Source organism: Anastrepha ludens, chromosome 3, assembly GCF_028408465.1.
Source record: "Anastrepha ludens isolate Willacy chromosome 3, idAnaLude1.1, whole genome shotgun sequence".
NCBI classification, from domain to species: Eukaryota; Metazoa; Arthropoda; class Insecta; order Diptera; family Tephritidae; genus Anastrepha; species Anastrepha ludens.
In genome coordinates this window covers 11,386,142-11,412,359 of record NC_071499.1, presented here as the reverse complement: position 1 = coordinate 11,412,359, position 26,218 = coordinate 11,386,142, and the positions used below count along the sequence as shown (strand labels likewise).

Here is a 26,218-nt window from a genome sequence, read left to right as displayed (position 1 = left end):
AGTGGTACCGGTAAATCAGCTGATTGTTTTTGTTTCTTTCGCCGTGTCCATGTGGCTGTCAGATCAGAATGAAACAAGGCGAATTCAATCTTTGTTTTCTACTTCGCCAATACTTAGCTTTGACAATCAAACGTACAAAACATTGTTGTTGGTCTAGTGTCACCACCTTTACTGAATGCGCCTTAGTTATTCTCGAAAACTCCATTTTCTAACGATTCTTAGTTAATGCTTTGCAGCCAAATATTGGAATGTTTTTTTATTAATTAAAATTTTGTATTTTTTTATGATTGAAAACATAAAATTTATAAATTTACACGCTGAAACAGCCGCCAAATCAAACTAAAAGCAAAACAAAACAGAAACATTAAATTTTACACTCAATAACAAAAATTTTAAAAATGTAAAAATTAAAACGGAAAATGATTCGTAAAACTCATTTTTCTGCCGATATTCGATTTTTAAGAACAATTTGTTTTTTTATATCGAATTACTAAGAGAAATTCTGAGTGAAAATCAGTAGGAAATTTATCAATTTATAGATTAAAAAATTATTTTCTGTTAAAAAAAATTTTAATATGAGGTGCGCAACCAAGTTCCCGCTGTTTGTCAATAGATGCCACCAGCAGTGTGTGCTAGTCGATTCTAACATACCCTAAACGTCATAAACCAAGCTTAGATATATGGTAAACAAACTACTTCGACACATTAGTGATTTTGTTTTGGTTTTGTGAAAATGAAGAATAATCGTAATTTGCGGAAAGTGTTGATTTTCCTCTTTCATTCGAAAAAAACGGGGGCTGAAGCACATCCAGAGCTACAAAAAGTTTATGGAGATGCTGCTTTAAGTGAAACAACGTGCCGAGATTGGTTCCGCCGCTTCAAATACGATGATTTTAATGTTAACGACCGTCCGCGTCCGAAGGCCAATGTCTTCAAAGACGCTGAATTGGAGGCATTGCTCAATGAGGATCCGTGTCAAACGCAAGAAGACCTTGCTTCAGTATTAGGAGTTACCCGCCAATCCATTTCCAAGCAATTGATTGATTTGGGAATGATTCAGAAACAAGGGACTTGGGTTCCTTATGAGTTAAAACCAAGAGATGTTGAATGTCGTTGTCGTTTTTTCGCCTGTGAACAACTGCTCCAGCGTCTGTTAAAACCAAGCGAAACCATCACTGGAGATCGGTATCGACTTCAATTGATACGATTGAGTCGATCACTGCGCGAGAAGCGGCCGCAATACGCGGAGAGGCATGAAAAAGTGATTCTACAGCATGACAACGCTCGGCCTCACGTTGCCAAACCCGTTAAAATCTACTTGGAAACACTCAAATGGGAAATCCTACCCCACCCGCCATATTCTCCAGATATTACGCCGTCTGATTATCACCTGTTCCGATCGATGGCACATGGTCTAGCTGACCAGCAGTTCCATTCGTGTGAAGACATCAAAAAATGGCTTGATCTGTGGATAGCTTCAAAAGATGAACAGTTTTACCGCGACGGTATACGGGAACTACCAGAAAGATGGGAAAAAGTAGTAGCCAGCAATGGACAATACTTTCAATGATTCACTTGTAACCATTTTTTCAGGATAAAGTTGCACTTAAAAAAAAAAAATAAACAGCGTGAACTTAGTTGCGAATCTAATATGTAAAATTTATTTTATGAAAAAAAAAAAAATTCAGAAACATTTTTAATTAAAACGGGAAAATTATAGAAAATCAGTTTTCTAGTTCATTTTTAAAAATCAAAACGGAAAATGCTTCTCAAAAACATGTCTTTCTGCTGATCTCTGATTTTCATGGCCATTTTGTTGTTTATGGCCAACTACTACGAGGACTTTTGAGTAAAAAAATAGTAAATTTATATATATAAAACTTCAGATTTAGCTTAGAATTTATCAAATTACTGAGAGAATTGTTTAGTGAAAGTAAAGAATTTATAAATATCTAGACTAAGATTTGGCGGCAAAAAAAACTCACATCAAACAAAAAAAATGTTTCTAGTACAACATTCTTAAATAGGAAATGAATAAAAATAATAATTTCATAAAAAAATGAAAAAAAAATTTAAAATTAAAAAGGAAAATTATTCTTGAAAACCCATTTTTCTTCTGGCCTCAAATTTTAAATGGCTATTTTGTTGGTCTCCGGCCAAGAACTGGAAGGATCTTGGAGTGACAAGATATAAAATTGATAAACTTATAGTTTTTAAGTTTTCACCGTCAAGCTAACTCAAGAAAACAAAAAAAAAAAAATTATATTATTTAGTGTTACGAAACTTTTAAATATGGAAACTAAAAGTTTATATTTAATAAAACAAATTTGAAAAAACATAACAATTAGAAAAGGGAATTTTACTCCCAAAAACTGAGATTTAGAGTAAAAATTAAATAGAAAATGTACAAATTTATAAAAGTAAAATAACTAAAAAAAACCAAATAAGAAGTTAGATATCAAAACTCCTTATTAAGAAAATTACTGCAAAGAGTTAAGAGTAGGTTAGGTTAGGTTAGGTTGACGCGGTTGTCCATTGTAAGACACACTCAGGCTTATGGCCCATTGTGATGCCGCGTGGGGAACTATCCCTTATCCCACCTGAAACCAATGTGTGCTATTCAAAATTTCGACAGAGCCGAGGTCTTCTAATTCGTTAAAGAAATGTCCGCTCAAAATGGCGAGTCTACGTCTAGATGGAGCAGGACAGTGGCACAGATGGTGCGGGATCGCCTATTCGTCGTCTAGACAACTTATGCAGAAGCCATGTGCTTGCATAGCCATTCTCTGGGCGTGCCTACCGTCTATGTACTCATCCGTCAATTTGGTACCGATATTCGTAGTTCATCGGCTCTGCAGCTACCCTCAATGTCACAATGGCCAGAAACCCATGCTATCATTAGGTGAAATGACTCAGCCATCTCGTTAAGAGATGCACGGCATTTCATGGCTAAACGCTTTACCGATTTTGAACCGAAAGTTGATATTAGCTCTTTATTCGAAACTCATTTTTTTACCGATGACACAAACATACTGACACTTTAGCCGCAATAACTTCGCTTTCACTGAACCGAATGTCACCAATCTATCACCGGAAGTCAGCTAGGGCTGTAAGTTTCAACTCCCTAACTCATTAAAAAAATGGCGCCATCAAAAGCATTTTTATGACGCCAGTCTTGTTTATTTTGGGCTTCACCTTGTACGAGTAGTTGCGACAAATTCACGAATTACATCCACGTGTTACTGAAAGATAGTCCTTCTTATATCCATTGCAAACTCTTTGGATGACTTGCTTTTGACCAAAAATATTTTTTTTTGAAAAACATATCTATTTTTATATTATTTTGCTCCTATTTTTGTTTAAACTGGTATTACTTTTTTGCTTACCTCCTAGCACAAGTACATAGTACACTTTGAAAGTGTATGCTACGGAGACAAGACACGTTTAGCCGCAAAATTTTCGCACATAAGTACATATATGTATAATATTAGGTTCAATCTCGGAAGTCTGTATATTAGAGAAAAAATACCAAGTAAGTTTTCTACAAAATTAGTTAAATGCTTTCCAGTGTACGGCGATGACCATCACAAATTTGGAAAATAATTATAAAACGTTTTTCAACTACAAGTTTATTTTTAGCAGTATGCACTTTATTTCAAGCGATTTTAAGAAAAAAATCCACAATTTACCAAAATTAGTTCGATTTCGCTATTAAGAAAAATAAAAAATTTCCCCAAACTCATTTCACTGTACTTAGCCTTCAACTCAGGCTACATTTCAATCATAAATTTTATTTGCCAGGCATACTTTCGGGCGCAAAGTCGATGAAGCGAAGAAAATGCCATTGTTGTTGTTGCTATTACAGCTAAAGTGTGACGTAGGCATCCACCTACGTATCCTTTGCATAACCATGAAGCGAACAGCTGACGGCAGAAAATTGGTTTAATACGGCAAGCAGCAGCAGCAGCAGTAGCAACAAACAGGCCAAATGTGCGGGGTGCGCTCGCACAAACAAGAAAGAGGAAGGATTGAACGATACGAGAGAAACAAAAAAACAAGAAGTGAGCGTTAAAATATTTCTATGTATGTGTGCCGCTACATGGAAGAACATGTGGCACAACAAAATTTACATATGCACGCTGTGTGTTACAAGTATGGATGTATGTGTGTCTGTATGTAAGTGTGTGTGGGTACGTCAGGCTAAATAACGTAGAATAATAATATAACAAGAATGGTAAACAGAAATATTTTCACAAAAACACAGACGCTATTTGCTGCTACTGTTTGGCAAGCCGTTATGTAAGTACTTTTCTTTTACTGCTACTCGTAAAATTTGTAAATCCCGGTTAAGGGAAGTGGCAGGAGCGGAATATTTAAATCTTTCGTTATGGTTTAGTGTTAACCACAACAACTTTGTGTTTGCTTGGGTTTATATTTTATTCTTATTTTTATTTATTGTAAATTTTTCTTTTTTGCGTTTTTGCTTTCTTATGGTTTTTGGCTGGTGTTGACCGCCACTATTCACATATTTCTCAAGTTTTATGTTTTTTAGTCTGCTCATTTTCAAGAGCCTGGCAAAAATTGGCCGCAAAAGAGTATTTTGTTGTTGGTGCCTAGCGGACAAGACAACTCTTTAAATCTGTAATTCAAGTATTTAAGTTTGCCACAAATTTGTTTTAAAATTTTCATGGAATACTACAATTGGCTCATCAATCATTAGATATGAAGGGAATCACATAAGGAATGGCAACCCAAGGCGGAAGAAAGTGCTCCGCTGTAGCCAGGTGAAGATTTCCTACGCGAACAAATCCAGGGCGAGTAATTCTTCGATAATTTGGTGGAGCTTGAGTAATATTTTTTATTAATTAGTTTCACTGGAGCTTGAGCACGCGTCTTCACAACAAGCGGAGAGCCTAAATGTGTCCCACTGCAGTTTAGCCGCATGAAGCTGAACTGACCTCTACTTCAGGTGGGGCCGACCGTAATATGGATGTGATATTGCCTAACCGAATTGATTAGTGCGTGACTACTACTTGGAAGTGCACAGGTTCAAAAATGCTAGAAAGGATTTTTTCTAATAGCAGTCGCTCCTCGGCAGGCAATGGCAAACTTCCGGGTGTACTTCTGCTATGAAAAAGCTGCTCACAGAAAAACATCTGCCGTTCGGAGATGGCATAAAACTGTAGGTCCCTCCATTTTGTGAAAAAACATCTAGAAAGAAATTAATAGACACGGAAGAAACCAAGTTGTACGAGAAAAGAATTTTAGAGCTGGCGTAACAAGAGTCATGAGAGCGGTGTGTTTTCGAAAAAAATGAGACTGTGTTGGTAATATACAGGGTGGACCAAATAAGACCTACTAATGTTAAGCACAAATAACTTTTTTATTTTTTGACATATTTATTTTTCTCTTTTTGTGGGTTATAATTGAATTCTTGGAAATTTATTATAGACCCCTACAGCACAACACAACGCATTAAAATTATTGAGTTTTTCTATTCTTACACAATTAGCCACACAAATTGATTTTTTAAATAATGTTTTGATGTCGGATGAAGCGCATTTCCATTTCAATGGTGATGCAAATAAACTAAACTGTAGATTGCGGGGCTCTGAAAATCCAAGGGCAACACACCAACATCAGTTGCACCCATCTAAATGTACTGTTTGGTGCGGTGTTATGGCCACTAGAGTTATCGGTCCATATTTCTTCGAAAATGAGGATGAAACGCCGGAATCGATTTCAGGAGCCTCTTACAGAACATTGATTGAAAACTTTTTGCGGCCAATGGCGGAGCAGTATCCTAATTTGTGGTTTCAACAAGATTGAGCAACTGCGCATATTGCTAGGCAGTAGTCTTTAGTCATTAGTAGGTCTTATTTGGCCCACCCTGTATAATAGAAAAAAAATAAGGGGTTAGGGGCAGTCAGAATTTCAAAAAATTTTGTTTGCATTTTCTTAAAGTATAATATCTTAAAAATAATGAGTGAAAATTTGAAGTGAATCCGACAAATACTTTTCGAGTTATTCAACAATTAACAAAGGGCGCTCGGGCGCTCCGGAGTTCAATAGGAAAACTTTAAAGGCGTTTTTCTGAAAACTATGTTTTTTGAACTGGCGATCATTGTAACTTAAAAACCGCTTAGTAGATTTTATTAAAATTTTTACTGCTTTTGAAAAGCATAAAAATTCGTTCCTGATCGAAGGATTTTTTTTTTTAATTTCGATTTTTTTTTGATAATTGTCGATATTTTTCTCGATAATCTGAAAACTATTTCCTGTCGCAGCCATATTGTTAATTTGAAAAAAAAAATCAGGCACAAGATTATTTATTAAAATAACTAATTTCTCTTGTCCGATTGATTTTAGATGAATCTCCAAGGACTTGTGATGGTCCCTGCAAGGGACTTCTGGAGAAACGGGCTCCACCGAAACAGCGATAATTTCTACAATTATTAATTTTTTTTTTTAAATATTGTTAAACTCAAGTCGAAACATGATGTATTAATGCTATGTTATTATTTTTGTAAAATAAAGCAACTGACTCGCATAAACAAAAGTTATTGAATATCATCATTTTTTCGGTCCTCTGTCTACCCCTAACCCCTTAACACAATGTTCGCTCATGTGGCGTTGTTGCTATCGCGCAGATTTCAGCTGGCGAATACTCCCGCGGCATGGCAGCCGAAGTTCCCCTCACAATTTTGTTTCTCACCATAGTTATTGGCCAAACCTAGTAATCTATCATCCTTGGGGGAAATTGAGTCGTGAATAACAATAAAAATTAAGGCGGTGCAGCTCCGCCTGAAAAATGGAAGTCGGTTCAGCTTATAGTCCGATGCGGCTTAAAATATATATGGGTTAGATGAGCAGATGAGACAAATGCTTGCATAAGCGGAAACTCTTTTCTTCAAAAAGCCAAAATAAACAGAATTCACTTCAAATTTATTTTATGAATTTGAAAGGAGAGCTTCCTTTTAGCGCCAGCGTGTATATGTTTGTGTGCTAGTTATATGTTTACTTACTTGTTCCGTCAGCAGGCCATTCGGACAGTCTTTAAGAAAACCTTTGTGCCTAGGAGAAAGAAAAAAAAAAAAGTAAGTTGAAAATACAGCGATCGATAAAAAGGGTTGTAGTGGGACTTATGTGATAAATATATAATATAACTGTGACTCCTTGCAGCTACACTGTGTAGCCAAATACACTTTGTTTTGCAAAATAAGGTTCTGCCAATGGAATATGATTAAGTACGAAAAGTACCCTCAAATTCAATTTCGTTATATCGAAAGCTCTTATAAACCCATTGTGGAATTCACATTTTGTTGAAGTACTGGGAAGTGGTAACTTTAGATGCTATTTTACCCTCCTTCTGAGGGAGTGATTGTAGGTCTTGATCTATAAGCATGCACTTGTTTAAAAACCTTTTCCTTCTATGCGTCAACCCCGGACATTCGATAATGAGATGTTCTATAGACTCCTCATCTTCGCAGCAGAATCTGCAGGTGCTGGTGTTAGTTATGCCTAATTTATGTAGGTGTTTGTTGCAGCTGAAGTGACCCGTGAGGGCGCCTGTGAGAGTGCGAATGCTCTTTTTGTTTAACGTGAGGGCCATGTTAGCTCTTTTAGCGTTGAAACTTAGGAACTTTTTGGAGTATCTAAGACCCTCTACGTTGTTCCAATGCTGATTTAATAGAGTTTTAGCTCAGTATTTTACTTTTTGTTTTAGGCTGTTTTTGTTGAATCCGAACGTGGGACTAGGTCCGATGAAATTTACATCTGCGCCTTTTTTGGTTTGAAAGTCTGCCTTTTCGTTGCCGTCATATCCCTCATGTCCTGGTACCCAAATTAATGAGACTTTTTTTTTGGACGCCAGGTTATTGAGAGCCTGGTGGCATTCTAAGAGAATTTTTGAGTTGTAGGTATAGCTATCTAAAGCTTTCAGAACTGATTGGCTGTCCGAGAGTATTTTAATCTTTACTCTCTTGTGGTTGCATGATGTTTGCTGCTTCCATTATTGCGTATAGTTCCGCTTGGAAGATAGTGGTGTCCCTGGTGAGAGTGTATGATTTGTGGATTCTGGGCCCCACTACTCCTGCTCCTACACCATAAGGTGTTTTTGATCCATCAGTGTACCATTTTTGTGAATCATCATTCATCCATTTCGGGTTTGTTTTCCACTCTATCCTCTCTGGAAAGGTAACTGAGTATCCTTTTGTGAAACAGAGGGTTGGGTCAATGTGGTCTGAAACTTGAGCCATGCTTATGGTGTTTTTGATTTTATTTAGGATACTTAGGTGACCGGTGAGGTTGCCTAATTTGAAGTTTTCTTTCATGTGTAGCATGAGTGCTTGCGTAGCTGCTTCCTCTTGGATTGCTATATGAAGTGGTGGGAGATTAAGGAGTGCTTCCATGCCAGCTGTTGGGGTAGTTTTCATAGCCCCTGTGATGCATAGGCAAGCAAGCCTTTGTACTTTTCCCAGTTTGGTTATCGCTGTTTGTTGCACAGATTTGCTCCACCATACCAGTGCTCCATACAGTATGATTGGTCTAACCATTTGGGTGTATATCCAGAGGGCCTTACTAAGGCTGAGGCCCCAGGATCTCCCTAGTAATTGTTTGGTTGTCCACAAGGATTTCGTGGCTTTTTTTGTTATATTATTTATATGTGATTCCCAAGTGAGTTTTTTATCTAAGGTTAAACCTAGATATTTGACCTCTTCCTTTAGTTCTATCACTGTTTCATTTATTTTCAATATAGGAAACTCAACTTTTTTTTCTTGTGAAGGGGATAATTGTGGTTTTTTTAGGGTTGATCGACAGCCCTTCTTTTTCACACCATTTCCATGTGGCGTTCAAGGCATTTTGCATTAAGTCCGTTAGTGGCCTTTCTTGGCTGCCTTTTATGTCATCTGCATAACCAATGGTCATAAATCCCTTATTGTTTAGGTGCTGCATCAAGTCATCAACTAGTAGGTACCATAGCAGTGGAGAAAGAACTCCTCCTTGCGGACATCCCTTTACTATTGTGACATTAAGTTCAACTTGGCCTAACGAGGCTTTAATGATCCTCTGATTAAGCATTTGGCTTTGCACCTCTTTTCTGGAGTGCTGTTTCCATGGATTTGTAGTTTGCATTGTCGAAGGCTCCCTCTATGTCCATAAAGGAACAGAGGGCTATTTCTTTTTGATTTAGAGCCTTTTCTATATTGACAACGAGTGTGTGCAGTGCTGTGACTGTGGATTTCCCTTTTTGGTAAGCAAATTGCAGCTTATGGAGGGATTTTTTGAAGATTACTTCTTCTCTTAGATGGTATGAGTTAAAGACTAAGTTGAAAAATTAAATCAGTTCTTAAACTTCAAGCTTCGTGGTTTACAGAGTCAAATGCCTTGGAATGGTCAAGTAAAGTAAGAAAAGTTACACGCTTTTTGTCAATGCTTAGCCTTATATCATCCGACACTGTTAAGAGTGCCGTGGTGCAACTCCTATTGGATCTAAATCCCGATTGCAAGAATAAATATGGCTATTCATTTTATTCCTTGATTGATACTCTTCCTCAGTCGTAGTCACAAATGACTTAGTCAAATGATAATAAAAAATTCAATCATTCAAATGGTGGTGGGGCAGCATCTAACTTTCGGAAGGATATTTTTAGCACGAGCAACATATTTTCATCTTCCTTCGCTATTAAAGGGTGATCAATTTGCAGCTATCGGATTTTAAATGACGAAAATTAAAATTGATGGGAAATCCTTATTATTTTTATGTAGAACCATTCATGACATTTATTTCTTCAAGATAGTCCCTTTTAAATGCTCGCCGCAACTGCGCCGTAATTCGGCTATTCGTAAACACGTAAACACCAATTTTGAATGACTCGCTGGAGGGCTTCGGTCGGTGTCTTGTGAACCACTTCCGTAATGTTGGTTCCCAATGCCTCAATCGAAGCTGGTTTATCCATAAAGCATTTTGACTTTACATACCCGCACAAATAAAAGTCCAAATGTGTGATATTTCACGATCTTGGTAGCTGGTGGCCAATCCACTGGCCCGAGGCGAGAGCTAAATTGCTCACCGAAACGAGGACGCAGTAAACCCATTATTTCACGGCCTGCATGGCAAGTAGCGTCGTTTTTATGGAACCAAATGTTGTGGACATCACAAGCTTCAATTTTCGGCATCTAAAAGTTATTTATCACGACGCGATAGCATTTGCCATACCCAGCCTTGTCTTTGAAGAAATATGGGCCAATGATTCCTTCAGCCCATAGGCCGCCCCAAACGGTTGTTTTCAATGGGTATAAAAGCTATTCCTAAATGGTTGCGGGTCGATCTCCAGCCAAAATACAGAAAGTTTGCTTATTGACGGAGCCATTTAAGCCACTGAGCCAAAAATGGGCCTCATCGCTGAACAAACTTCGGGTCCCAAAATGCGGATCTTCGGCAAGTTTTTCAAGAGCCAAACGACTGAAATTCTGACGCTTTAGAAGATCGACTCTTCGACATCGAGTATCTGTATTTTATACGCTTTCAAATCAAGATCTTTGCGTAAAATCGCCAAAGTAGTCTCATTAGATAAGTCCAAGTTGTTGAGATTGGCGCCGCATCGATTCTTCCGGGTCTTCGGGAAACTCTCATTTACAGCCGGAATATTCTCTTAACTTTGGGCTGTACGTCGTCTAATCGGTGGAGTATCATCCCATAATGTAAAATTCTTCTAAATTTTGTCGATGGTTTGCCGAATAGTGCGTTCGGTAGGACGGTTATGTACGCTATAAGTTCGCCTGAGCGCGCGATGAACACTTTTCACAGAGCGCCGATTTTCTTAATACAATTTTACGATGCGTAAACGTGTTTGAGGTGTAAGTCTTTCCACGATTAAATGCAAATGAAAAAAATTTTTTTCATGTTAATTTTTTTTAATTTTTTTCTTAATTTTTTTTTTTTTAAATTTTTTTTCTAATATAATTTTTTTAATCTTTTTTTAATTTGTTAAATTTTTTTCAATTTTTTATTTATCTTTTTTAAATCTTTTTTTATTTTTTGTTTATTTGTTTAATTTTTTTTCAATTTCTAATTTTTTAAATTTGTGTTTTAATTTTTTTTTTAATGTTTGATTTTATTTTTTTTTTCAATTTCTGATTCTAATTTTTTTCAATTTTTGATTTTAATTTTTTTTCTTAATTTTTGATATTAACTTTTTTTTTTATATATTAATTTTTTTTAATTTTTTAATTATTTATTTTTTTTATTAATTTTTTTTTTTAATTTTTTTTTTTTAATTTTTTATTTATTTTTTATGTATTTTGTTTTTTTAATTATTTTTTCTTTTTTTAATTTTTTTTTTATTTATTGAAAATACTGAAAAAATTACGTAGGAGTAGTTTGACAGTAGATAGTCATGCGTGGTCAGTCGAAAAAACCCTATTGCAAAAAGTGCCTCGAATCTCATCACCCTTTATTTATAACTCAGTAATTCGTCACCAAAGTAGTCACAAATAACTCAGTCAAATATTTGAAATCATATTATCCCATTGCTTGTCACACTGCTACATATCTACGAGTACAAGTGGAAGCCGTGGATCTGGGTTACAATTACACACCGCTGGCTTTGCGCTATGTGGCTAGCAATTCACGCTAGAAGAATTCATTCACCGAGAAAAAATATCGCTAAATCCCACACATATTCAAGCTCCTTATTCAGCTTCGCACCAAAATTAAATTAGTGCCAACGCAGGAACTCAAATTCAATTGAAAAGAATTGTAAAAAATTACAAAATACGACTCCCAGTAAAATACATTTTTCGTTTAATAAAAGCTGACAGTAATTATATTAGGCTGCAAAAATATTCTCGCACTCGAAAAGGGAAGTAGTCGCTGCTTTAACGAAAGCAAACAGGTTGCTTGGTCATAAGTAGCAGATTATGTGGCTTTCTGCTCACATTAGCTCCGCTAATCCTCCTCTTACTACTCCGACGTCGGATACGTATGCGCGTGCGTGTGTATGTGTAAGTACGCAATAATGCTGCCACAAAATTTGTGCACCAAATTACGCTAAATGGAATTTTAATTAGTTTCAAAAAGGCATTTTGTGTAGATGGAATGAAGTTTAATTGCCAGGCTCGCTAACGGCATCAGCAGCTGTGATGTTTGGCAAAAGAAATTTTCAAGACAAGAAAAGTAAAGCGAATTTCATGCGAATTTAGAGATTATCTAAATAAAATGCGGTAAATAGGGAAGAAGTAGGAAAATATTCCACTCGTTTATTCATGTTGTTGTTGTTTATTCATATTGTTGAAAAAGTTTGTAAGGCGACTGAAAGTGTAAAACAAGAAAGAAGATTCTGAGTTCGCTGAAGGGAAAATGGAATGGACTGGGCATTTATATAACCGTTTCATGTTTACAATAAAATTCCATTGTCAAAGTTATGGTTCTTCAGGGATTATACAAATTTATTGTATAAAACCGTAACAGTACTCTAAGTACTCTATTTTAAACGCATTGTAATGCTGGGAAACAACTCTATTTGTCGCTGAAATATCAGCTGTTGAATATGCAGGAATTGGCGAATTTGTCTCTTCTTCTTCTTCTTTTATTTAGGACATGCCTGTTTTTCTTTACCCAATTTCTTAGATACAAAATTTTATAATTTATCATATTAATAATACTGAACTATGTATGTAATATTTAAATGCAATACATAACTGATATTAATTTTCTATTGAAGATGATATCCAGCTTTGTGCCCATATTTTAGGTGGTCTTCCAGGACGTCGCCTTCCCAATGGAATTCCGTCACGTGCAATCTTAATTAATCGGTTGTTGGAGGCTCTTGAAACATGCTCGTTCCTTGCGCGTCTTCTTGATCTTATAAATTTGACAATGTCATCGGTGTTCGTCTGGATTCTAATATCATGGTTTCTATAGCAATTCCTCCTCGTTTTTCCTGCTATCGTCCTTAATGTGTGCATTTCTGTTGAGCGCAATAATTTTTTCGTTTTTGTGTTCTCCGCACGTGCTTCTGCACCGTATGTTAATATCGGTCTTAAGATGGTTTTATACACACGCGTTTTGCTTTCTACATTCATATATTTGTTCTTCCATATAATATCTCGCAGAAAACCTGCTATTTTTGCACCATTTGTACATCTTTCTCTCACTTCTGTGACGATGTTCCGATCGTTCGATACATCTGTTCCCAAATATTTGAGTTGCATTACTTGTTCTATAATGTTCTGGTTAATTTCTAGCTTACACCTTATTGGTTTCTTAGATATTACTATTGATTTTGTTTTTGCAGTTAAAACTTCCATTTCAAACCAGTGGTAACGAAACGGTGCAAGAGCCTTTGAAGATTATCTTCACTATCAGCGATTAAAACTGCATCATCTGCATAGCAAATAATTGTCATGTTTTGATTGTTTAGTTTGTAGCCTTGGAGTTGGTTAACTTCAGAAATAATTGTATCTAAGATTAGATTAAAAAGTTGCGGACTTAACTCTTTCCGTCACGCTCTTTACTGCGACATAAAAAATTTATTTTTTGTTGTTAATTGGTGAAAATGGAATACAAGTAACACACGAATGCAAAAAAAAAAAATATTTACCGTTAGGTTTTTGAGAAACAAGGTGGTAACCAGTAACCACCATGACTGAAGGGTACAACAATTTATTAAAACTAATGCACTCAATTACTTCACTTTTTTATTTATTTTTAGAAAAAAGACAATACAAAATTTGGTAATAAATTTACAAATAATTATTTCTTGTGAAAATCTGAAAAACATGTCTTTCCTTTTCGGAGGCAAAGTGGGACGTGGCATGTTCTGCATTGCCATACTGTGCGGACAGGGACGCTTTTGGTACTGCAAAAGGCGCAACTTCTAGGTGTGCCTCTAAGCGGTTGGTGTCGATTACTCTCATGGCAGATTTCAGCAGGCACGCTAGGCTTATACCGTTTTATAGCAACTGGTACAGGAGATCTTGGGGTTGATCCATTGCTGATCGCCGAACTTCCTGGAGCTCGCTTGTTTACGTAGCAAGGTGCTAACAGCCCCTGATAAATTGAGCGGCGAAAGTCCTTCAATGTCAACTCATCCAAATGAGTAAGTTATATAGCTATTGATAACGCAGCAATCCAAGAAATGAAAAAAATTCGGTGCCACCACTATTGGGATTTTCGGTCGATGGAGTAACACGCTTTTAATTGATCGAATTTATCAACGAAGTTCATATTGCTGTTGTATTTCTTTACAGCCAGAGGGCAATCGATCCTAACTGCACTTCCATCACGTTCCCTGCGAGTAACTTGTTCCACATCTTGAGGTATATCGCCAGGTATATCCATAGAGAAGGTCCTTTTCCATTTAGGAGGCTGCAGGGTCGTAGAGCTATCAGTGTTAATCTGACTTACAAAGTTTGATAATGGTATGTCATCCTCGTCGTCGAATAGCTCTTCATGGATATTCTGTACATCTGCCCCACACACATCCAATATCGATTTTGACACTGGCCACTCAGGCGTGTCTACATTTTCATCCTCATCGGAACTGGCTTCACTTTCAGGTCCTGAGGTAAATCTTCATACAAACATTCTTCAATTCCCCTTTGCGTCAATGATCGTTTCATTGTTGAAATAATTGCCTAAAATATTGTAAATACCAAAGAAAGTCCCACTCATAGTGACCGTATAAAAAAGCAAATTTTAGGAATACTTACGTCACGGTGGTTATTGTTGCCACCACTGATTATAAAAAATATTCGTAACATAATCGAAATTTAAGCGAGAAAGCAACCACTGTGTATCAAACACACCACAAGAACTAAATTTGCACAAAAATCAAACCATAAATTGCGTTATTGAATTTATTATGAATTTTTACTTCTAGCTTTCACAAAAACGCGCGGCCACGGATTTTTACTTTAAATTTTCTCAACACGTGGTGGGTGTATTTCTAGCTATTAGCGCCCTCTTCACTTAAAAGGAAGCAATAATCAATATTCGTGCAAAATTAAAAAGATAAATGTCGCCAACCGTCGTAAAAAAAATAAAAAATAGGTGGTTTGCAGCGCTAACCACCGAGACGGAAAGAGTTAATGAATCCCCTTGTCGTATTCCTGTGGTGCACTCTATACTGTTGGTAAATTTCTCATTTACCATAACTTAAGTTGTGCAATTGGTATTGAGATTCCTAATGACTTCAACAATTTGTCGAGGAACTTTTCTCTCTTTTAAAATTTCCAAGACGTCCTTCAGCCTGACTCGGTCGAAAGCTTTTTTAAGGTCTACAAAACACATGAAGGCTGGACAATCGAACTCAATTGATTTTCCATTATTTATTGCAATCTGTTGTTTATCGGTTTTTATGAAATCCTAGCTGTTCTTCTTGTCCGTGTAGATATGGCTGTAATATTGATGATAGGAGTTTTGTGAAAAGCTTTTGGGTGGAATGCAGAAGCGTTATTCCGCGGTAATAATGTGGATCGTCTTTTTATCCTCTTCTTAAAGATCGGGATTGTTATATTGTTTTCCATTCTGATGGAGCTTCTTCGTGATTCAAGATGATATTGAAAAGTTTTATAAGCTCTTGTTGAAGCTGTATTCCGCCATATTTCAGGATTTCCTTTGTGATATGGTCATGGCCGGGTGCTTTTCTGTTCTTCAAAGTTTTTATCGCATATTCAATTTCGTTAAGCGTTACCACTTCGCTTTCAGTTTCATATTCATAGCAAGAATCAGATGTTGTCGTGGTGTCGTTTTTGTTTTTGTATAGCTCTTTAAAATATGATTCCCATTTGTGAATATTTATTGGATTTAATTTGACAGTTTCATTTACTTCTAACTTCCCGTTTCTTAGCATCTTCCACAATTTCCTTTGTGCACCATCGATATTGCGAATTTGTCGATATAAGAAAATTACATTTTTTTTGGTAGATTTCATTAAAATTTATACAACTTTTAAAAAACATAAAAAGCTCGTGCCTGGTCGAAGGATTTTTTTTTTCGAAAATTTCGATTTTTAAACAATTAATTCTTGGGTTTTTTTCCACGAAAATCTGAAAAATATTTCCTGAGGCCACCATTTTGTTAATTTTGAAAAAAAGCTTCGATCAGGCACAAGATTATCTATTAATAAAACAAATTTCTCTTATCCGATGGATTTTAGATGAATCTCCAAGGACTTCTGATGGTCATCGCAAGTTACTTCTGGAGAAATGAGCTCAACACAAACAGCGATAACTTTTACAATCATTAATTTGTTTTTTTTTTTGTTTTGAAATTTGGCTAAACTCAAGTCGAACCAGCATGTATTAATGCTACATTTTTATTTTCTTAAATTAAAGCAATTGACTAGCAAAAAAACTTATTGAAAATCATAATTTTTTCGGGTCTCTGACTACCTCTAACCCCTTAAACAAAAATATTTGGAAATTGTGACGTGCTGGGACTATTCTGAGTTTATATTTAGATTGAGCATGGAAAAGATTTTCGGAAAAGTGGACATCGGTTCTAAAATGATAGAAGTGCGTCCATCAAAGATTTGTTGATTTTTTTCGTATTCACTAACAAAAAATAAATTTTGTTAAAAACATTCCAAGTTCCTCTCAAAAAAAATTTTTCACCATAGCTATCAAGCAAACCTTGAAATCTATCATCCTTGGTTACACTGGTGCAGTTGCGTGAGAGAAGAATGCAAGAAGGAGAAATTTCACAAATAATGCATCGGAACGATGTCACATACACTGAAAGTGCCTTCGATTCGCCACTTCTCTGCTCGCTATGTTTGAGCTCAGATGAAAAATAAGCTTGTGGAAGCAACGACAAAGTTATTAAGCAAAATTCCCCACTAGCGAGTAACTCTTAAAATCTCACTGTTTTCAATGCAGCAAAATCTCTCTTCTAATATACATAAGGCAAGTCTCACTAAACCGCGGGCATACAGAGTAAATTTTGTTGCTTCAACTTTGGGAATTCTCTTTTGGTATTTCCCGTCGTGTTCGTGTACCTTGCAATAGTAACATTGCAGAGAACGAGAACAGCGCCGTTATTAGGTTCTGAATGAATTTGACAGAATCAGCTGATGCGCTAATATCACTTGGGATGTGTTTAATAAAATTTAGCTTGGTTAGTGATATACAATAAAAATCAACCAATGACACTTTATTGCTGTCTGAACAACGAGTGATTGGACGAGTATGTGAATATGAGCGAAATGATCGTGCGGAATTCGGCTGACCAACCACTCAAGTGACGTTCCGCTCACTATTTTTTTTTTTTATCATAGGTAATTAGTAAACCTCGCTAACGCTTGGCGAATCCAAGGATGATAGATGCCAGGTTTACTCATTAGGTGTGGTGCAAAAAGAATTGTTGAGGGGAACTTTAGATTCTACGTCATTCGTTTTATGTTTCACAAAATTTAGCTTTAACTTAGTGAAAAAACATACGAATTGCGTCGGCATGTCTGTCAAATTCGCTCAGAGCCGAATAACGGATTGGTAGGTATTACACTTCTAAAAATTGTTCACCATTTGGCAAATCGAAGGTGTCTACCGATTCCTTCAAATTCACTGAGAGCGGAATAGTTGTGAGAGATGGGCGCTCATATCTATTCGCCGTAAAGTAGGCGTGGCAGGTGTTGTGAGTGGCTTTTATTCGTCGTGGGTGTGCTTCATTGTCCATTTGTCTACTTAGTTGGAAAGTGTGACAAAATGTTACCAAGTCATTTAGTCAGATTCGATTGAATTCAATGGCAGTGAATTAAAAGAGAAAAGCTGCATAGTATTTTATAGTTTTTATTTGTATTTTTATTTTTCTTTAGAAGTTAATTTCTCCTTCTTTTATTGATTTACTTATTTAATTATTTTGCGTGATATATCTGAATATGTGCAGAATAGATTTATACTTACCATTGTCTGATTTCTTTTTCTGTGACTGTAACGAAAAGAAACGGGAAACGCATTAATTTAGTAAACACATTTTTTTTAAAGATCAGAAAAAATATAAATTAAAAATTATATGGCAACCCTATACAAATATTTGATAATTTTAACTTTAAAGAATACCTTTTTATTAAAGTGGTAGACTTATTTTATTTTTAAAAACTTAGAGTGTGGCAGCCTTATATGCACTTGAATAAACTTAAAAAATCGCTCGTGCTTTTAGCGTAGCTTTTGGTGTGGGTAAAAGCCATGCTGAATAGAATTGAGAAGGTGTAGCCAATAACATACCGCTATCCGGTTCTCAGCGAATTCTAGATAGAATAATCTGAGGGCTGATGTAGCTCTGGTCTCGAAGCGAACAAACTAGTGATATATATATTATAAAAAAGTTTTCATTCGGGTCCTCGCCTTTTGAACATCGATTGGATGGACGGGGGTATGAATGTGTTTAAAATTATCGCTCAGAATTCGGTTTGAGAATCCCTCATGGCATGGTAGCCAAAGGTCCCTTCACAATTTTGTTTTTCATGTTTTGTTTCTTCAACCTTTCATCATCATCATCCTTGGAGAAAACAGATGATCGCGTTTTTATAAAGTCCCACTCAAGCTTCCTTTTTTTTATAAAATTATAGCTCACTGTTTGATAAACCCGCGTTTCAAACTTTATATTGTATAAAAATAAGAAAAATTTAAGAAAATTTTTCGGAAAAATTCCGAGATTTTGATTTAGAAATTCCAGAAAAACTGTAAGTAAGCAGTTTTATAGCCTATTAAATTTTAATATAATAAAGTGCGTGATTGAAGTCGCTCAAATATTTACTTGATTTTTTTTTTAATTTTTGCTTTGCAATGATTGATTTATGAGAAAATGCGCAACACAGCTAAAACAAAAATTATAAAAGATCAACGAGATTTTTCAGCAACTTCTAAATTGCACCTTATTGTATTAAAATTTATAAAGCTTTAAAATGACATACCAAAAATATTTCTACAGAGTATAAGCGCTAACCATATTTCGAATATCTACTAACTCAACGCGAATATCTACTAAAATCAAGGAAAAAACCTAGGGGGACTGGCATATAATTAGTACCGATATTGCTAAAAGAGTGGACATGCATCACTAAAAGGGTTTAAACTGCTTGACTAAAGCTGGATGCGAAAAGAAGCTCAATGGCTGAGTGCTATAACTTTATTAGAATCGAACGGAATTGCAATACTTTCAAGCAAGCGGTTTCTTTTCATAAAAGATTGTTCATCCAGGATAGTAATGTATCAGAAAAAATCGTGGACGAAGCGATCTTAGCTTCTTCAAAAGCAAAGTCAAGAAAAGCAGTGGCTGTGTGTGCTGGGACCGGAAGATAACAGTATATGACAAGAATAATAGAATACAAGATTGCGCCTAATTGCAATCCCAGCAAGAACAGGGCACTGCGTTGTTATTGTTGTAGCAGCATAAGCTGCTGGAGTGACAGTTCTAAGCCGAAAATAAATCTGTGTCATTTATTTTTATTATTAATTAAACATTTTTTTTTTACTTTTACGTTTGTTTTATCAAACTATAATTTATTTTCTTTTATTTTTATTTTTATTTCAAAAAAAGTATACACAATACAACATGCAATTTTTTATTTTTGGTTTTATTTATAAATTTTGATTTTTAATTAAAAAAAAAGTATTTTTATTTTTATTAAAAACAAAAAAAAAAGTATAAACAATACAACAAACAAAATACATTTTTTTTATTCTCCTTTTATTTTCCATTTGAATTTTTTATTTTTATTTATTTTTAATTATTTGATTTATTAATTAGAGTTTTGTTTTATTTTTATTAAAATAAATTAATTTTTATTTTTATTAAAAAAAAATATACAACAAACAATAAAATTATTTTTTTTTATATTTTTTTTTTTTGGATAAAAAAAATTTCTATTTCATTTTTATTTATATTGACAAATCTTTTTTATTTGACAGTCCGAAACCGAAAGTAAATCTCGGCCATAATTTTTTACTTTTTATTAAAATTTTTTTTTTTGAAATTTTTTCATTCATTATTTACTTTTATTAAAAAAATTTTATCTTTAATTTCTTATTTTTGTTTTTTATTAACAAAAAAAAATTTTCAATATGTTTTTATTTTTCATATTTATTTTCATTTTTTTTTTCAAATTTTTTCAATCGTTTTATTTTCATTTTTTTTTTTAAATTGTTATTTTTATTTCTTATTTTTGTTTTGATATAATTTTTTTTTATCTACTATTTTTGTTTTTAATTTAAAAAAAATTTTAGTATGTGTTTATTTTTCATATTTATTTTTATTTTTTTACGTATTATATTTTGTCATTCGCTTTTTATTTATATTTTTGTTAAAAAATTGTCATTTCTATTTCTTAGTTTTGGTTTGATTTAAAGTTTTTTTAGTTTATATTTTTATTAAAAAATATTTTTTATACATAATATTATTTTCATTTTACTCAAAAAGGCCATTTGTTTAATTTTTATTTCTATTAAAAAAAATGTTTAGTTATTTGATTTGCCTAAAAGAAAAATATTTATTGAAACACTTTTTGTTTTTTGAATTTTTTTTATCTTGTACTATTTTACTACTTTTTATTTAAAATAAAAAATTTTGGTCATAATTTCTTATTTTTCTTTTTAATAAAACAATTTTTTTTCAATTTTTGTTTTTATTTTTATATTTATCTAAAAAAATTTTATATTTTATTTTTATTTATGTTTACATATGGGCATTTCTCCAATGTCGAATGCGACATTCGTACGCATTCAAAGTGAAAAAAAACATATACCAAAACATTATTTTATTTTGACAAAAGGCGAAAGCTATAGCACTTGATTAGCACTATGATTGGTGCTAAGGTTGTTTTTGGGAAATTGTTCGTTTTCAAGATAATTACAAAAAATCAAGCCATTCGCATGCGACAAAAACAGAAGTCGCTTTCAAAGCAAAAAAATCAAACACTTTTTTCAGCGAAACCTGAAGAAATATATTAATGCGACTAATTTTTAAATGATATGCATTGATGTATCTTAATAATGCTTTTTATTTTATTCAAAAATATTAAGTAGTTTATTTTTTATTTAATTTTAATCACTGTCGCACGTGACATGTCGCATGCGACATTTTGTTCCATCATACTTTTTATGTTTATTTTTTTACTTTTTATGTAATTAGACATGCAAAAGATGATTATAAATGATTTTTAATGTATTCAATATATTTATTTTAACAACCAAAATTATAAACTTAACAAAATATCTTCAATAAAGAAAAACAAAAATAAGTATATTAATCTTATATACTATGTAAAAGCAAAGAACGGAAACTAACTTAACTGAGAATAGTATTACTAATGTCAAATAAAGTTCTTTTAATGGAATATGCAGTCCTAGCTGCTTCTAACTGTTGGCCATCGCAACAAAACGAATGCAACTAGGATATACCTGGAATATTTTTCACTTCCTTCCATTTTTCGTCCAACTTATAATGAAGAGACAAATTTTCAATTTGAGCAGATGGCATAAAATACATTTTAATTCCATTTGTGTTGTTTTGTGCACATTGATAAAACGATAGTGCATCTGGTAAAACAACGTTTTTAGATTTTGTTATTTGCCACACTTTTCTTTTAATGACGGCTCCAACTCCATCAACGGCTCCCTTTCCGTGAGAACTGGCATTACTAGTCATTAACATAAAGCGCTTAGCTACTAATTTGCCTTCAATTATAATGGCGTCTTTCTTTCCTGAAGCTTGCACACTAATATTATCATTCTGATAAAAAGCATTGATGGCATTAATTAGGCTTTCTGGTACGGTTCTGTTGGATTGGTTAACGTTTTTCTTTTCTTCAAACTGCTTATATTTTTTTACCAGGACTTCAAGAACTTTTAGCCTTCTGTGCATGTCTTTTGGCATCGCTTTCTCCACTTTTTTAACAGCTTTCGCTAAGGTTTGTCTACATTCGTAAGATGCGTTTCGGCTTTGACGTGCATATGACATTCCATTTTCTAAGAGTTTTTGGCGCCTCTCTCGTTGTCGTATGCGATTATATTTCCGCTTTTCTTGAATTATATCTTCTTTGCCTTCAGCCAGTGCTCTCCACGTCTGTCTAGCGTTCCGCATTCTTTCCTTGTTTTTTTATTTATAGTTTTGTAATTTTGTTTCATCATCCTTTAACCTTTCTCTCCACCGTTTACAGTTTTTACTCATCTACATTCAAAAATTTTATATTTTGTATTTACATATACTAATAAAGATATTTTCGAACGAAAATTTATTTCGAATCTGTACATTTTACATTTACGATGTCGCACGCTACAAGTTTTAAATAAGTTAAAAGAGCAAAGGGCTGATTATTTTCCAGCAAAGTTTTGTTTATTTAATTAGCAATAAAAATATCTATTTGCTACTAATATTTGATGCAAATTGTACAACTACCTTCGACTCACTGATAACAAATGTTCTTTTTCAATGTCGCACGCGACATCGAGTTATACGGTAAATCAAAGAAAAAATGTACCGTAATTGGCAATCGCATCGTTCCTTTTACATTTTTCTTACATTCTTTACATATAAACCGAGATTTAAAAAAGCAAATGTCACAGCATAATATATCTCATCAAGATCATTAATCAAAACAAAACATGCAACAGAAATGTTTAAAACGGAAATTTTGCACTGGTTCGATTTTGCATTCGAATATTTCAAAATGTGGTTTGTACAAATGTAAAATTTGTTTACATTAGTTACATTTAATAGATTCCCTATAAAAATATGTTAAAACAACATAATTTTATAGACTTTGAATTTTTTGGCTTCGGTTGACATTTCTGTGGAAATGCCCATATCTATTTTATTTGATAGTCCCAAACCGAAAATAAATCTGGGCCATTATATTTTTATTTTTAATATTTTTTTATTTTTATTTTTATTCAATTTTTTTCAAAATTGCTTATTTTTATTTTTATTTAAAAAATGTTATTTTTATTATCGTTTTTATTTAAAAAAAAAAATAGTCTAATAAATTTTTATTTTTGAAATTTTTAATTATATTTAAATAATTCTTTTTTGTTTTTTATTAACATTATTTATTTATATATTATTTTCATTTCACTCAAAAAAGGCTTTTTGTTTAATTTTTATTCTACTAAAAAAATTATATTTTTATTTTATTTCTTTCAAAAAAGACAAAAGTGTGTCAAATGTTTATTGAAACATGTTTTTCTTGGATTTAAATTGTTTGTATTGCTTCTCATTTTTATTGCTATTAATGCACGTACTATGCCATTTTTTCCTTGCTTGTCAAATTGCTACGTCGCGCCCAGCAATATTCTTACGTATGGCGCAATCTCCCAATCTATCTTTCTTGCCTTTTTTTTTATTACCAAGATTTGTCTCTCAGTCAATTTTCTTCGACGAATAATTTCCCCTTCTCACGAAAGTATAATCGAGTAATCTTCCGGGAATTAAGACTACTTTCTCTAGGTTTATATGTCAGTTTTTTTCAAAATACCGGCGTACTGGTATTGCCGAATTGACTTGTGTAAATTGGTTGAAGCCCAAATGCTCACTAAAAATTTCAACCATTTGCTGATTTTCGATTCTACTGTAAATAAATGAAAAAGTATTCAGCGAAAAAAACTCACTTGAGTTCTTAGTTTTTAAGTTATCTATGCCAAGTTTTGCCAATAATCCAATAAAAATCACCCACACGCTTACGTATCGTGAGCTGAAAACTTTTGGACACTCGACAGCCAATTTAAAATAAATTGTCTGCATTATTCATTGCCAATAACACAAACAAACTTTAAGGCCAAAAACAAACAAAAAACGAATAGCGAATGTGTAAACTTTCATAAATTAGATAAATCATTAAAGAGGATATCGAGAATTGAAGAAAAACATTTCGCAAGGGCACACAAATCGTACCGTAGTTGACGTAAAGGAAAGATATTGAAGTGATAAATTTCATTGCACTTCCGGAGAAAATAATAACTGAAAAGATAAAACGAAAATATTGAAACTCCCAAATGGCTAAATAATGAAAGTAAACAAGTAAAGTCATGTAAAGAAAAGTGTGGGTGTAAAATTTTATACCCCACCTAAAATTTTGGTGAAATTTCGTAGTCATAGTTTTAATTTAGGGAGATTGGTGCTGAAAATGTTGCCTTACTTTAGAGACGAACCAACTTTTACTAACGGGGTTTGCATAGATACACGAAGTATAATTAGGTGTATATTCGTCGCATGCTAGGGGCTTTTCGAAGAAATTTTGCAATCTGAGCAGCTAGAACATTCTGTACAGTCTTGTTTGCCTCCGCACTCGTTCTGATAAATTTCATCCTATTGCGTCTTAGGACTGAAGAAGCTATAAGGATATACGATATACATAAAATGAAGTCATCCCTAAACTTCGGAATACCCTCGGAATAGATTTTCGTATAACGTAGAACTAATTTTACGCTGCGCCAAAGAGTCAAATATGATACTGCTGAAACTGACGGTCAGGTAATTCATTAGGCCGGCATAGGTAGTTCTAGGCCGTAATGACATTCAGACATATATCTTCTACTTCTTAATTGGCGCGATAACCACTTACGCGATTTTGGCGCTAGTCATTTCTTTCGAATGCTAACCGGCGCCAGTGGAAAACACCAAGTGAAGACAAGTCCTTTTCCACCTGATCTTTCCAACGCCGAGGAGGCTTTCCTCTTCATCTGCTACCACCAGCTGGTACCGCATCGAATACTTTCAGAGCCGGAGCATTCGTATCCCTTCGAACGGCATGACCCATCCAGCATAGCTGCTGGATCTATGTCTATGTCGTCGTAAGGCTCACACAGCCACATCCACATCCAGACACACATACTTTAAACTAATTTCAGCAAACAGGAAACTAAGAGCTGCGGTGCTGTATTTATCATTTGGGTGGACAATGGGAGGAACGAAAGTTCAGACTGAATAGTTTATGTTTAGTATCTCAGGTAAAAATTTTCACAATACTTTGTGCCTTAGGTAGGTAGGTTAGATGGCAAGAGTACCCCTGGTAGACTAGAGTTCCGCGTTTGATACCATAATGTAGACCCCTACCTGTGAAACTTAAAGGAAGAAAAACCATCTACAGCCATCCAGTGCTGTTGATGTGGTGGAGGAGACAAACGGAATCTATGTGGGAGAACTTCATCAGGCTACCCCTGAGAGGCACACTGAGGAACCTCAAGTGCCTCACACTAGCCTGCAATATCTTTCTCTACCCGATCCCCATAGCTTTTGCAATGGGGCCTATATGGAAGTCTAAGCTTCTCTGCCTGAGTTCCGATCACCCAGTTACCGTTATGGGTTTGAAAATTTAAAGACATGGGATCTCCAGTACTTTATGTCTCCTGCCTCTGTCGTAATACGGACAAAGTTTTCGTGAGGTAACACACGATAAGATAGAACTCCATCTGTCTTGCATTTTTTCAAGAAAGAATCGTGCAGTTTCTGTCCGGTTCTGTCAATTCCCTCATTTCCCTCTATGTTCCTATGACCTGAAACTAAGATAAGAAAAATGTTTGCTTCACATTTGAGAAGTTTAATCGCCTCCTTACAGTTGTTGGCCAGAGGAGAGCTGTAACATGGCGACGACAGGCCCTTGATCGCATCTTGAATATCAGAAATGATATTTATGTCTCTCTCCCAACAGCCATCCCTAAGCCCTTTGCATACCTGCAGGCTCGCGAAGACCTCTGCCTGAAAAACGGTGCTCGCTTCCGGCAGATTAAAGAAGACTGAAATATTGTCTGATCTAAAGAAAACCCCCGCTTCGACTCCTGATTCCATCTTGGTTACGTCGGTGAAAACAGACGACAGAAATATTTGGAGATTTACCATAGTCCGATACTAGAAAAAAATTGTTCTATCATTGATGATTCATGACCGGAGCTTCTAACCCAGATACTATGGAATGGGAGTAACGCACCGATCCATTCGGCTACGGCGGCACTCAACTTGCTCTCCTATTTATTACCAACAAATCATCACATCTGCAACTAGCTCGGTCGGGCTCAAAAACGTATGACGACAGCAAGACCCTGCTGCAAATACCAGTATTTACTAATACCATCACCGATTACTCACCATCGAACCTTTACTTCACTAAAGATTTCTCTGTGGTATTTACATGTTGAGCGGATTGGAGAAGGAGGAAATTATACATTTTGATGCAGATTAATCGCTCCAAGATAGACTGCGACGCCGAGATATATTTTCTGCTCT

The 26,218-nt window shown here is 34.6% G+C and overlaps 1 protein-coding gene across 1 annotated transcript in view; it reads right to left on the bottom strand.

Annotated features, from left to right (window-relative positions):
• LOC128856526 (frequenin-1-like) overlaps positions 1-24,828 on the bottom strand; it is a 38,525-nt gene extending 13,697 nt beyond the window's left edge. The window contains exons 1-3 of the mRNA XM_054091828.1: positions 24,711-24,828; positions 17,908-17,932; positions 7,026-7,074 (exon numbers count right to left, since the gene is read on the bottom strand). Of these exons, the coding sequence (XP_053947803.1) occupies positions 7,026-7,074; positions 17,908-17,932; positions 24,711-24,828 (192 nt within the window). The remainder of the gene's footprint in view (positions 1-7,025; positions 7,075-17,907; positions 17,933-24,710) is intronic.
• Positions 24,829-26,218: the final 1,390 nt, after the last annotated feature.